The sequence below is a fragment of the Bos taurus genome, chromosome 7, assembly GCF_002263795.3.
Source record: "Bos taurus isolate L1 Dominette 01449 registration number 42190680 breed Hereford chromosome 7, ARS-UCD2.0, whole genome shotgun sequence".
NCBI lineage: Eukaryota > Metazoa > Chordata > Mammalia > Artiodactyla > Bovidae > Bos > Bos taurus.
Window position 1 is genome coordinate 38,310,728 of NC_037334.1, and position 14,325 is coordinate 38,325,052.

At 56.9% G+C, this 14,325-nt stretch overlaps 1 protein-coding gene across 2 annotated transcripts in view; it reads left to right on the forward strand.

Annotated features, from left to right (window-relative positions):
• UNC5A (unc-5 netrin receptor A) overlaps window positions 1–14,325 on the forward strand; it is a 64,451-nt gene that overhangs the window by 42,214 nt on the left and 7,912 nt on the right. The window contains exons 2-6 of one of the 2 annotated variants that reach the window (XM_005209161.5): window positions 6,314–6,547; window positions 12,239–12,382; window positions 12,632–12,735; window positions 12,914–13,094; window positions 13,744–13,911. In XM_005209161.5, coding sequence (XP_005209218.1) covers window positions 6,314–6,547; window positions 12,239–12,382; window positions 12,632–12,735; window positions 12,914–13,094; window positions 13,744–13,911 — 831 coding nt within the window. The remainder of the gene's footprint in view (window positions 1–6,313; window positions 6,548–12,238; window positions 12,383–12,631; window positions 12,736–12,913; window positions 13,095–13,743; window positions 13,912–14,325) is intronic. The other variant, XM_002689012.6, reaches the window with a different exon arrangement.

Sequence of the window (14,325 nt, forward strand, 5' to 3'; positions counted from 1 at the left end):
TTTTGGAGCCCAAGAAAATAAAGTCTGTCACTGTTTCCATTCTTTCCCCATCTATCTGTCATAAAGTGATGGGACCAGATGCCATGATCTTAGTTTTTTGAATGTTGAGTTTCAAGCCACCTTTTTCACTCTCCTCTTTCACCCTCATCAACAGACTTTAGTTCCTCTTCTCTTTCTGCCATTAGGTGGTGTGATCTACATATCTGAGGTTATTCATATTTCTCCCAGCAATCTTGATTTCAGCTTGTGATTCATCCAGCCTGGCATTTTGCATGATGTACCATGCACGAACTCTGCATATAAGTTAAATAATCAGGGTGACAGTACACAGCCTTGTCATACTCCTTTCCCAATTTGGAACCAGTCCATTGTTCCATGTCCAGTTCTAACAGTTACTTCTTGACCTGCATACAGGTTTCTTGGGAGACAGGTAAGGTGGTCTGGTCCTCCCATCTGTTTCAGAATTTTCCACAGTTTGTTGGGATTCACATAGTCAAAGGCTCTAACATAGTCAATGAAGCAGAAATAGATGTTTTTCTGGAATTTCCATCCTTTCTCCATGATCCAATGAATGTTGACAATTTGATCTCTGGTTCCTCTGCCTTTTCTAAGTCCGAGAACATCTGGAAGTTCTCGGTTCATATACTGTTGAAGCCTAAATTGAAGGATTTTGAGCATAACCTTGTTAGTATGTGAAATGAGCACAACCGTGTGGTAGTTCGAACAGTTTTGGGATTGCCCTTCTTTGGGATTGTCATGAAAACTGCCCTCAGTCCTGTGGCCACTGCTGAGTTTTCCAAATTTACTGACATATGTAGTGCAGCACTTTAACAGCATCATCTTTTAGGAGCTTAAGTAGCTCAACTGGAGTTCCATCAGCTCCACTAGCTTTGTTCATAGTGATGCTTCCTAAGGCCTACTTGACTTCACACTCCAGGATGTCTGGCTCTGGGTGAATGACCACACCACTGTGGTTATGAGGTCTTTAAGACCTTTTCCTGATATAGTTCTTCTGTGTATTCTTGTCACCTCTTGTTAATCTCTTCTGCTTTTTTTAGGTCTTCACTGTTTTTGTCCTTTATCATGCCCATCTTTGCGTGAAATGTTCCCTTGATATCTCCAATTTTCTTAAAGAGATCTCTAGTCTTTCCCATTCTATTGTTTTCCTCTATTTCTTTGCATTGTTCATGTGAAAGGCCTTCTTATCTCTCCTTGCTATTCTTTGCAACTCTGCATTCAGATGGGTACATCTTTGCCTTTCTCCCTTGCCTTTCACTTCTCTTCTTTCCTCACCTATTTATAAAACTTCCTGAGACACCACTTTACCTTCTTGCATTTTGTTTTCTTTGGGATGTTTTTGGTCACTGCCTCCTATACAACGTTAAAAGAACACATTGGTCATAGCAAACACTCTTTTCCAAAACCCAAGAAATGGCTCTACACATGGACATCACCAGATGGTCAGTACCAAAATCAGACTGACTATGTTCTTTGCAGCCAAAGATGGAGAAATTCTATACAGTCAACAAAAACAAGACCTGGGGCTGACTGTGGCTCAGATCATGAGCATCTTTTTGTAAAATTCAGACTTAAATTGAAGAAAGTAGAGATATCCACTTGGCCATTCAGGTACAACTTAAATCCCTTATGATTATGCAGTGGAGGTGATGAATAGATTAACGGGATTAGATCTGGTAGACAGAGTGCCTGAAAAACTATGGATGGAAGTTTGTAACACTGTACAGGAGGCAGTGATCAAGACAATCCCAAAGAAGCAGGTTATAGGGGTGCTAATTCAGAAAGTGTGGGTGTAAGGGCACCGAGGGAAGAGCACTTGGGGCAGTTCCTCTGTGAAGGTCTGAGCAGAGCCCAGAGTGCCCGGGCCAGGAGGAGAAGGATTTTAGGAGAAGGAGACAGCAGAAACTGTCAGGCAAGACACAGCTGGGCTTGTGTGAGGACCGGGAGCCCGGCAGCATGGCCAGAGCAGAGGGAGTGCAGGGAAGACTAGTAGGAGGTGAGTCAGAGAGGGGACAGGCGTATGTCCTTGGAGTTTGTTGGGAGGGCAGTGGGAAGCCTCTGGGGTGCTGTGTGCAGGGCAATGCAGAGATCTCCCCCCTGAGGAATGTGTGGTGGGAGGCAGGATGGCTGTAGAGGGTTGGATGGGGAGGCCTTCAGTGGAATGGGCCGTAGTGGGCCGGCCCTATGAGGTCCATCTGGGAACTCCCCCACCCAGACGTCAAGTCACAGCCAAAAAGCCACCTCCTCCAGGATGCCTTCTTGGCTCCATACTCTTCATCGACTTGCTCCTGTGACCACACTGTCCCCTGAGCCTCACACCAGGGTAGGTGCCACATTCAGGACTGGGCATGCTGCCTCCTCCACTGGACCGTGAACTCGCTCAGACAGGAGCCCAGGTCTTGCCTGGCCAATGACAGGTAGCCCTCCTGAGTTGCGTGGGGGCCAGCCGGCCAGCCCCAGGGCTCACTGGAAGCCGGGTGCCTACTTCAAGGCCTGATCATCGGTAAAGCCCCATTTGCAGTTCTCAGCAACCAAGAGCCCATCAGGAATCCACTAGTAAAAGAAGTCTTCCAACTGAACTCTGAGAGGGTGGTTGGGCAAATAGGAGAGGCCTGGCCAGGGTGTGGCAGGTGGAGTTCCTGGAGAGCTGCAGGGTGAGGCTGGCGGGCCCTGCCCCTGCCTGCTGTCCCACAGCCCCAGCATCTGCATTGGGAAAGCCTTCCTCCCATGCTCACAGCCAGAAGGGAGCAGAAGTGGGTACCCAAATCCTAATCCCCACTCGCCCTCCCTGGCAGTAGGCAGGCTGAGCTGGGCGACAGGGACCAGAGAAGGACAGGCTGGGAGTGGGGACAGAGGCCTCGGCCACACACTTGCTTCTCCTGGGATAACAGCTCCAGTGAGGATGGGTCCTAGAGGCGAAGCAGGGAAGTCGGCCAGGTCGGGGAGTCCTCTTTCAGAAGAAGTGAATTGAATTGGCCCTGAGGAAAAGGTAGGAGAGTGCCAGCAAAGGAGGAAGGCTGCAGTAGGGAGTGGAGTCATGTCTTTTTTTGTGTATTTTTTAACACCAAAACATACATTTTATTCTGGGGTATAGCCGGTTAACAATGTTGTGATGGTTTCGGGTGAACAGTGAAGGGACTCAGCCGCACATATACATGTAGCCATTCTCCCCCAAACTCTGCTCCCATCCAGGCTGGCACGTGAAACCATGCCCTTTTGAAGGCATCATATAGCATATGACCCTGAGCAAATACAGGGTTTCATGTCAAAGGCAAAGATCACTCGTGCTGGTGGCCTGCAATGTGGAGAGGGAGAGACCCAAGGCTCTTACCCGGCTTTAGTCCAGGAGAGAGACCTAACTGGGACGGTGAGGGGGGAAGGCAGATCACAAGTGCTGACCACAAGGGTGGAGGTCACGTAGTGCACTCTGGGGCCACACAGAGGGGAAACCAGCTCTGACCACCCAGGAAGCTTCCAGCAGCCCCAAGAGGGCTGAATTTAACCCCACCCATGGCCTTACAGTGTCCTTGCCAGAGGGCATAATGCAGCCTAGAGGGGGCCCCTGGGTCCACCTAATAAATGCCCCACCAGGGGGTGGGGAGGGGAGACCGTGCCCACATGGCGTGGCAGAGGCCCGGGAGAAGTGAGCTATGTCCCTTATTGGTCACAGTACATTTATTTTTCATTAGCAGTTAAATGCAGACATGAGGGATTGTGCTGGGTTCAGCGGGCGGCTGACGTGAGTAGTGCTTGGTGCAGTGATCGATAGGGAAGCTGGGGGGCCATGCGCCTTCCCCAGCCAGGACCCTTGCCCACCCAGCTCTGAGCCAGTAGGCAGACCTGGGCCATCACATCGAGCCTGTGCAAGGCGGGGCATGGGCAGGCCCAGAAGCTGCTGCTCAGGTCTCTTCTGGAGCCTGTGGTCCCTGCCCCCCACCTCCATGGGCTCTGCTCTGTGTGGCCTGGGGGTCTGCAGAGATACTCTGGCTTCCCCAGTAGGCATCTAGAGAGGCTCCTGACCCACAGCACCCCTCCTCGGGGTCCCTCCTCCTATTCACCCTCCAGACCTTGGGAAACCAGAGCGCAACTCAGCCTCACCCTGGCTGAGCCTGCCGCCTGGGTCAGGGCTGCTGAGTGACAAATGAATGTTACATCAAAGGGTCAGGATGTGGCCCCCCAGAGCCCAAGGCTGAACCTGGGGGACAGGGTAAGTGACTTCTCCCTCAGGCCTCAGACTCCACATCTGTAAAGTATCTGGAGGGCTCCTCCCATTTGCCAGCATCCCCCACCTCCCTCACCCTAAAACACACCTGCAGACTGGCCAAGCCCCATGGAGGTTTTTCAGGAGTGGGTGGGGGCAGGACCAAAGGAGCGTGTCTTCCCAGCTGCAACTGTGGTTTCAGGCGGCTTAGCCTTCACTGCAGTGTAGCACAAAGTGCACGAAGGCATGGGGACAGGCTGGGGATAGAGGTGGATGAGCCCACTGCTGCAGACACTGGGGGCAAGCTCTGTGCCTCAGTTTCCTCGTCAGCCCTCATCCCTGAAGAGATTGCTGGGAGGGAGCTGGAGCCCTTTGCCACTGTCGTGTAAAAGCTCTGGGTGCGGATAGCAACTGACATCGACCAAGCACTGTGCCTTTGTCCTTTTCCCCCTCACGAGCCCAAAGAACTGGGTACCGTACCCTGCTTTGCTGGTGGCTCCGACAGTAAACAATCAGTCTGCAGTGCAGGAGATCCAGGTTCGATCCCTGGGTCAGGAAGATCCCCCAGAGGAAGGTATGGCAACCCACTCTAGTGTTCTTGCCTGAAGAATCCCATGGACAAAGGAGTCTGGTAGGCTATAGTCCATGGGGTTGCAGAGTCGGACATGACTGAGTGACTAACACACACACAAACCCCAGTTTGCAGGCAGAGAAACAGCCTGGGGTTGGGGGAGTGGGGGTTACCTGCAGTCACAGCAGGTTTCTCAGCCTCTGCAGACTTTCCCAGCTCACCCCCTTGACGCCTACAGACCAGGCACAGATCCCCTCCCCAAAATCACAGTCTTGAGTGGAGGGGATCCCTCCTCGGAAAGAGAGGGTCCCTGTTCCAGCAAGAAAGAAAAAGCAGTGTGGATGCCCCCTGGGCCCAAAGAGCCAGGCCACCCATTAGAAGCCCTCCACGGGTTTTGGGCTGCAGGTGAGGAGGGTAGTGGAGCTGGGAAGCCACTGCGGGAGGCACCTCCCGACCTGCGTTGGGCAGTCAGGACCTCCACAGAAGGGGTAACTCACCCAAGGTCACCCTAGCAGGGTCTCTGAAGCATTTCCTTCCATATGCCCAGAGGCCCCTGTTGGTTGGGAGTGTATGTTGGGGGAAGTGACTGCAACCCCGAGAGGCCCGGCCGTCAGGGGGCTTGTCTGGTGGGTGTGGAGGCCGAGGCTACTCTGCCCCCGACCCCTCCCCACCCTCCCCGGGTCCTGTTGTGGGAGCAGACTGCTGAGGGTTTTACTTCCACCAAAGCCTCAGAGCCAATTACCTGTGTAATTAGCAACAAATGACTTGTGGGATAGCTGTGGTTTTCAGTTAAAATTAGAAGGAAACCCATGTTCAGTTCTCCTTAAAGAGTGAGACTTTAGGCTCAGGCTCCCAGACACGCCTTCCTGGCTCCCACCCTGCCTGAGACCCACCCACCCAGCAGCCCAGGCTCACCCAGATTCGCCCCTCCCCACTACAGGGGCCTCACCTGTCGCACAGCCACCAGCAGCCCCTTCACATCCAAACCTGCCACAGCCTCTCCCCGCTTCATTCACGTGCTATTTTCTCAGCTCCTACTAAGTGCAGGGGCCAGGAATGGGGAGCAAGCCAGAAGCAGCCCCCCAGGCAGCCCGGCACCAGAGGAAGGGACTCCTGACCCCTAAGCCCTGGCTGCCGGGGCCCTCTGCCTCCTCCAGCTCTACCCTGGCACCTCCCCAGATCCCTGAACTTCTACCAGAGGAGTAATGAGCCCTGACAATCGCCACAGGCTGGCATTTTTGCCTTTGTCTCGTTTCAGGTCTCCACAGGTCTTCATAAGTCGGGGGTGGGTGTGGGTTGGAGAGGTGGGGAGGGCTGCTGCTCCTCCCGTTTTACACTGAGGGTTGGTGAGGGGCCCATTTAAGCAGCCCAGGTCACTGGACTGGAAGCGGCAGAGCCTGGCCCCACAGGTGTCTCCTCGTGGCCTGGCCCTGGCCCCTGAGCAGGCAGGTGGCACCAGGAGGGCCCCCAAGTCCAGCAGACCCCACCCCCCGACTCACCGGCCCTGTTTGCTCCTACCACAGGTGCCCAGCAGAGTGCCACAGTGGCCAACCCGGTGCCCAACCCGGTGCCCGGCTCCAACCCAGACCTGCTTCCCCACTTCCTGGTGGAGCCCGAGGATGTGTACATAGTCAAGAACAAGCCGGTGCTGCTGGTGTGCAAGGCCACGCCCGCCACGCAGATCTTCTTCAAGTGCAACGGGGAGTGGGTACGCCAGGTGGACCACGTGATTGAGCGCAGCACGGATGGGAGCAGCGGTAAGGCCAGGAAGGGGCAAGGGAAGAGGGACGTGGTGGGGGAGGGGGCTTGCGGGGGGCATCTCAGCCCCCGAGGCAGTGGAGGCTCAGAGATGGGGCCCTGCTGCCCACCAAAGAGCAGAGGCCAGGGTGAAACTAACCAGCTCTGTGTGGGCAGGACCCCTGTGTACACACCAAGGCCTTCTCTGGGAGGCCTACCTTCACCAGACTTCATCACTTGGTGGGTAAAAGGGAGGCCTCACCACCAAAATATCCCAGGGAGCTGTGGATGGTGGGGCAGGTCCTGGCCGCTCCACCTGAGGGGTTGGTTGCCTGGTGAGTGGTGCCAGCAGAGAAAGGCTTGGAAAGAGTGGGTCCCAGATGACAGAAGAGCTCACAGACCTCAATTCCATGATGGTTTGTTGGTGCACTCACTCCCTAAGCAACCACTCCCCAGCTGGAGATACAACCCCGCAGAGAGGGTGGGCGGCACAGTGACCTCTCTATGAGTCCTGGGAGCTAGGGCTGCCCGGGGTGGGCTCTTCGGGGCAGAGACGTGTAACCCTGGTCAGGGCAAGAAGAGGGAAAGGGTGTCCCAGGCGACCTAGGAAAGGATACAGCGCCAACAAAGGCCTGGAGGCAGATAGGCATGTCAGGGCTCAGCGGGAAGGGGATGGAGTGGGCGCCGGGGGCACTGGGGCCACCCAGGAGCCTCCCCCATTCAGCTCTGAAGTGAGGTCACAGTGCTGTGGGATTTCAAGCTACCGAGTGACATGACCAGTGCTGTGGGTGACGCTCGGGGCCCATGTGGAAGGCTGACAGGAGAGGCAGACCCAAGAAGTGCTCCTTCTGTGGGCCCCTTCATTTCCCTCCTCCAGCCCTGGGGATGGGGCCAGAAAGCCATTGTTTGGGAACCTGTGCTCTGAGAACAGGCCCAGTGAAGCTGACAACAGCCTCTCCTCCTCACTAACTGGACTCCAGTTAAGCTCATTTCTGGCCCCCTTCCCTGGTGGCTCAGACAGTAAAGAATCTGTCTGCAATGCGGGAGACCTGGGTTCGATCTCTGGGTCCGGAAGATCCCCTGGAGAAGGGAACAGCTACCCACTCCAGTATTCTTGCCTGGAGAATTCCATGGACAGAGGAGCCTGGCGGGCTATAGTCCATGGAGTTGCAAAGAGTTGGACACAACTGAGTGACTTCACTTCGCCTTGATGCTCCATGGAGCCGCCCACACATGCTGAGTCCTCAGGTTAAGCCCGGAGCCCCTTCCCACCTAGGCTCAGCCAGCCTGAGACACACAGCACACGGACCCTGTGCTGGATTTGGCTACTTGAGTGAGGTCTGAGTCATAGGGCCAGCAGAGGGCACCCAGAACAACTCACAGTGATGCCAAGAGTAGGCAGGAGACCAAGGCCCAGGGCGGTGGCCCATGCTCCAGGCAGAAGAAACCAGGCAGCCCAGGACGGACTTCTGGAGTGAGGGCTGCCATCCATCCCCAGTCTTAAAACCACCTGGAATGCCTAGCAGGTCAAAGGACAAATGCAGGGCACAGCAGGCTGGCCAGAAGCCCAGGCCTGGGGCAGCAGAAGTTGGGGTGGAGGGGGTGGTCAGCGGGACAAGGAAGCTGCAGCCACATTGCACTGTGGGAGGTAGGGTTGGGCAGAGGGAGGCCAGGGGATGGGGCCCTGCCCTGGTAAACACGGAAGCTTGCACAAGAATGCAGGTGTGAGCAGACAAGCCCTGAGTCTAGGCAGCGTGTGATTTAGTCCTCAGAGCCAGTCTGTCGTGTTACAGATGCTCTGACTCATCCAGGACTCCAAACAGGTCTTTTGGTCCATAGAGGTCACATGCCATCCTACCCTAGCAGGGTCAGCGGGGCTGGTCTTCAGCATGAGCCCCTAGCCAAGTCCCTGAGCCTACCTTGTCCTGGCCTTACACACACCTGCTGCTGGCAGCAGCCTTCTTGCAGTCCTCAGGTGTCAACGGAGTACCTGCCATGTGCCAGGTCTGGGTGAGGGGCTAAGAATTTAGCCCGCAAGTCTCTTGGTGCCAGTGATCCAGATCTGCTTCCCACCCTCGGGAAGGGAATGGATAGGGTACATGGCCTCTTTGGCAGGTCGGTCCCCTTCCCCCATGGGCCTCAGTTTCTGTTGCTGGGGGCAGCTGTGAGATTTCTCATACCCAATTAGAGCCCAGCTCCAGGTCTTCCCTATCTTCCTGCCCCATGCCCAGGGCCCAGCCTCACTTTGCAGCATCAAGAGTCCTCCTGCTGCTGAGGTAGGTCCCCCAGGGAAGGAACAGGCGAGGAAGAGGAAATCACCATAGCCTGTCTCCCTGCAGCCTTGAGGGCCTGTCCTGGAACCTCTTGGGATGTCTCCAGGCCAGCCCCCAACTGCTCACAACCTGCCCTTCCAGGCTTCCCACATATACCCCTCCTTGTCTCCTGCCATCATGAGGTCTGGTATCCACAGCTTGGGCGAGACCCAGGCTCTTGCCTGCAAAGCAGTGAGGCTCTGCTGGCCTTGCTCCCTTCAAGCCAGGCGGAGAGCAGAGCTCACAGAGATACATCCCACCCATGGCCACCAGGGTCCCCTCCTGCTCTGAGCCTCCAACCTCAGGCCTCCCATGGCCAGGCCACTTGAATTTTCTTTGATCTTATTGACTTCTTAACCCAAAGCCGCTGAGTGCTCTGAGGCAAAGAGATAGGTTTCCCTCACCCACAAATGGATGCCCAGGCAGTGGGTGGCACCCATGGTACACACAAACCCAATACCCTGACCCAGGCATGCTGTGGTCAGGCAGACATGACAGAGGCAGAGATCAGCCCAAATCTGGAGCCCTGCATGGGGGTGGGGATGGCTGAGTGGACACCCCAGGAGAGAGTATCTGGTCTCCCCTTTGCTTGCCCCCATTCCCCATCCAGGGACCAGGGAGAAGGGACCAAAGCCTGAAAACTCTTAAACCCAAACCCACTGATAGTGTAAAAGTTGGAAATTTACCAAGTACTGGACTCTGGTCTGGGAGTATAATATAATTTTTTGTGTGTTAAACAAACCAACTGATTATGAAAAGCAGTTTGGTAAGAAGGTATCCTACGCACTCGCTTGGCCTCAGAGGCCCCCCCCCCCACCCCTCCACCTTCCAGAAACACTCAGCATGCACATACCAGGGCCTCCCCACATACCCAAGCCCTCACATGCCTGCACATACCCGACATGATCCCGGGCCTGAGCCAGCAGGGACCCCCACCTTCCTGCCGCCCTCCCCCAGGCTGGCATCTGTTCCCATTTACCAGGCAGGTGCAGACACAGCCGTGCCCAGAAACTGCTCCTGGGAGCCCGGCTGCTCGGCAACCTGCAGCTGGGAGGGCACAGCCCCTCACTTCAAGGCCCAGCCAGCTCGGGTCTCCCCCACCCCCAGAGCTTGTGGGGCTCAAGGGCGCTGCCTGGATCTAGAGCTCGTGGACAAACTTGGCCCTCATTTGTGGCAGCAAGAAGGAGAGGAGGAGGTGGCAGGACAGAAGAGGGAGGAGACAGGGAGGAAGAAATAGGAGCACTTTAAATTTAGTGCTGTTCTCCCTGAGCTAAGCTGCCTGGGTGGCGCGTGAGCTCCCCCCACCTCCCTGGGAGACTGAGCAGTGCTTCCATAGACCTGTCCACCCAAGAGAGGAAAAGCACCCGGTTCAGAATGTTCTGCAAGTCTCCCACCACTAACCCGAGGCTGAGAGGGAGGACCCTGTCTCTGCCCCCAAGTAGGTGCACAGCTCCTTCTCAGATGCTTGACAGATAGCTGGTGCCCAGGGCCCCTGTCCTATACACAGACCCTGTGAGGGACCCTTTCTCAGTTCAGCCCTCACCCCACCCCTAAGGACGTTCACATCCATCGCCTTAGTGTGGGGCAGGCGGTGCCCAGAATGGAGGGATCTCCAATGATAGTGACCTCAGCCAGAGGTGACCCACCCATCTCCTGTGAGAATTCACGGTGTAAGGGGACAAAGGTGACTGATAGAAAAATCTGGGACCTGTATGGGAGCTGGAGAGACTCATGAGGAGGGGTCTGGGCAAGGGTCAGGGAAAGACACGTTAGAGAAATTAAGACAGAAAACAGCCTCCTGGCTTGCCTGCTCAGCTGGGCTGCTGCTCCTCCTGCAAGGCAGCCCTAATTGAATTTCTCTGTTAACAATGGAAGCACCAGCCTCTCTCCCTCTTTCTGATAAGCCAGTGACCCGAGGGAAATTGGGGTCAGGAGGAGGAGGAATTGGAAACAAACAGTCTTTTCTCACTCCTGGGGACACTAGTTTCAGCTAAGGGCCAGGGGACTGGAGGAAGGCTGGGGTCCCCCCTCCCTTCTGGGTCCTCAGAGGCCTGGACACTCCCAAGACATCCCACAGCTGGTTCTGGGTGTGGCAGGTGTGTGGAGGCTGGGTACTGTGTCCACCCTTGAGAAGGGATCCTTCGGGCCCAGTCCATACAGGATAAAGAAGGTCCCAGACACCCATCACAGGCCAGCTTCCCCTCTGTGGGCTGTCTCTCCCCATCACCAGCGTTTGTCCCGGTACGAGGGGCACCCCTAGCACCCCACCCCCCCACTCCCATGAACCCTGAACACATTCTGGACTCACACAGCAGGCAGCCCTGGGCACCTCTGGCAAGTCACTGCCTCTATGAGCCTCTGTTTCCTCATCCACAGAATGGGAGCAAATACCTCCAAGGGAGCAGACTGGAGAAGATAAGCCAGCACTCTGGAAAGAGTCTAAGCCCCAGGGGTCTATTATCATACTACATAATCACTGTCATTATCTTGTTAATAGCTGTTATTATATCATCACACATCAGGATCTACCTACTAACCCCAGGAGGCCAGCCAGATAACTCCGTGAAAGTGAAAGTGTTAGTCACTCAGTCGTGTCCGACTCTCTGTGACTCCATGAATTGGAGAAGGCAATGGCACCCCACTCCAGTACTCTTGCCTAGAATATCCCTTGGACGGAGGAGCCTGGTAGGCTGCAGTCCATGGGGTCTCGAAGAGTCGGACACGACTGAGCGACTTCTTTTACTTTTCACTTTCATGCATTGGAGAAGGAAATGGCAACCTACTCCTGGACAGGGAAGCCTAGTGGGCTGCCGTCTATGGGGTCACCCAGAGTCGCACGACTGAAGAGACTTAGCAGCAGCAGGCTCCTCTGCCCATTCTCCAGGCAAGAAAACTGGAGTGGGTAGCCATTTCCTTCTCCAGAGGATCTTCCTGACCCAGGAATCGAACCCAGATCTCCAGCATTGCATGCAGATCCTTTACCATCTGAGTCACCAGAGAAACCCTAGATCCCTCCTTACCTTTTGTTTTTACCCACAAAGGCCCCCAGGGCTGGACTGTGTGCCTCACCCCTTCTGCCTGGTGTCCTTTAGAGGTCACCCTCCATTGCCCCAGGTTCCTCTGTGACTTTGTCTCTGAAATAGCAGGAAACCCCCTTCCTGACTTTTTTGACTCCAGGGAGATAGGCCTTGGGTGACCAAGTACCCACTCCTGACTTTCAGGAGATACAAAGGGACTTCCCCGGGAGCCCCTTCTTCAGGCAGAGGACTGCCCGCAGTGTCTGCCAGCTCCCCTGCTCAGCAGAGGGAGTGTCTGTGGTGGCGCCGGGACCCTGCAGGGGACTGGACCATGAGGACGATGCGCGAGACACGCCCTTGCTCCCCACCCCTCCCCTCTCAGGACTGCCCTCCATGGAGGTCCGCATCAATGTGTCGAGGCAGCAGGTGGAGAAGGTGTTCGGGCTGGAGGAGTTCTGGTGCCAGTGCGTGGCGTGGAGCTCCTCGGGCACCACCAAGAGTCAGAAGGCCTATATCCGCATTGCCTGTGAGTCCGGGGCGGAGGGGCCTCAGGGTGTCACCCGGGAGGAGGTCCCATAAGAAATCCTCAGGTCCTGCCTTGACAGCTGGAGGGAGTGCTTACAGATGCCGCCCAGCCACCCACTACGTTCCCCTCGGGCACTGGACGCTTCTTCCTGGCCTGTGCCATGGTCTCTGCAGGACCAGCGGACAGGGTCAGCCAGGCTGACCCAGTGTGAGGCACTCAGCCAGGGAGACGCTTCTGTTCTGCCCCCAGATTTGCGGAAGAACTTTGAGCAGGAACCATTGGCCAAGGAGGTGTCGCTGGAGCAGGGCATCGTGCTGCCCTGCCGCCCACCGGAGGGCATCCCCCCAGCTGAGGTGAGCGGGGCTGCAGTGCCACTCCAGGTGGGCAGTACCACTCCAGGTGGGCAGTGCTCCCAGGTCTCAGCCTGCCCTGCCCAGCCCTCCAGGCTGATCCCCCCCACCCAGGGGCCACGCTCGCTCCAGGCAGGGCCAGCACAGTCAGGCGGTGCAGTGGCATGGCTCCCTCCCCCAGGTGGAGTGGCTCCGGAACGAGGACCTTGTGGACCCATCCATGGACCCCAATGTGTACATCACGCGGGAGCACAGTCTGGTGGTGCGACAGGCCCGCCTGGCTGACACGGCCAACTACACCTGCGTGGCCAAGAACATCGTGGCTCGTCGCCGCAGCGCCTCCGCTGCTGTCATCGTCTATGGTGGGCCCCGGTGCTGGCAGGGTGGAAGGGCTCCGGGCATAGGCAAGGCGCTGGGGTGCCTTTGTGGCAACCACACGTGGCTGGCTCCCTGAAGAGCCAGGACCGGGCCGACCGAGCTGTGGCCTGATGGGGAAGGATGGGGAAAGGGCTGGCTGTGGCTGTTCAGGAGTGGAAGGGCCTGTCTGGACAGAGGTGTTATTGGTGGCCGGACCATCCCTTGGCTTACCTGTGGTCAGGGGACATGGTGCAGGAGGAGATGAAGGGACAAGATGGAAGTCTAAAAATGCGACAGACCCCAGGGTGGAAGCAGAGTGACCCGGGCACCCCCAGGAGGAGACAGAAGGAAGGGTGCGGGAGTCACCCCATAAAAGGCTGGGGTTTGGGTTGGAGGAGCATGTGGGAGCTGCAGCTAGGGTTGGCTCTCCTGAGTGCCTGCAGTGCCCACCGGGAAAGGGGCTGTGGAGCAAGCGCTGCCAGGCCCCAGGGGGCAGAAGGGCAGAAGCGTGGCCTCCCCTCCAGGGCTTTTCTCTCAGCCCAGCTGCAGCCTGCCCACTTCCAGCTCACAGCCCCTCTGTCCTGCTCTGGCCCCTGGGCCAGCATGTCCAAGGAAGCCCCCGCTCCCTGACCCAGTCCTTCTCTGTCCGGCCAGTGAACGGTGGGTGGTCGACGTGGACTGAGTGGTCTGTCTGCAGCGCCAGCTGTGGGCGCGGCTGGCAGAAAAGGAGCCGGAGCTGCACCAACCCGGCGCCTCTCAACGGGGGTGCCTTCTGTGAGGGGCAGAATGTCCAGAAAACAGCCTGCGCCACCCTGTGCCCAGGTACCAGCGGCCGCCACCTCCCGCATCGCTCTTCACCACGCCATCTCCGTGCCCTGGCTCCATCGTGCCCACCAGCCTGCTCCCCATTGGCTCCATCCCACCCACCCACACGCAGGGCCAGGTTCAGTCCAAGGCCAGGATGGGGTTCAGTGTGATCAGAGGCAGGGCTCAGTCTGTGTGCAGACTCAGCCTCAGCGGAGGGGCCGAGTCACAGAGTCCGAGGTACTGTCGGGACAGGGACAGTCCATGTGGGGCAGGGCCCAGCCTGGTACTGTAGAGCCACCCGCGCCTGGGATCAAGGGGTCATCGTGCGACCGAGGGCCCTCACTGCCCCAGGGCCAGGACGGCCCCTGGTGTGGGAGAGCCAAACAGGCCCAGCGTCATTGTGCCTCCTGTCATTAGCATGCGTCATCC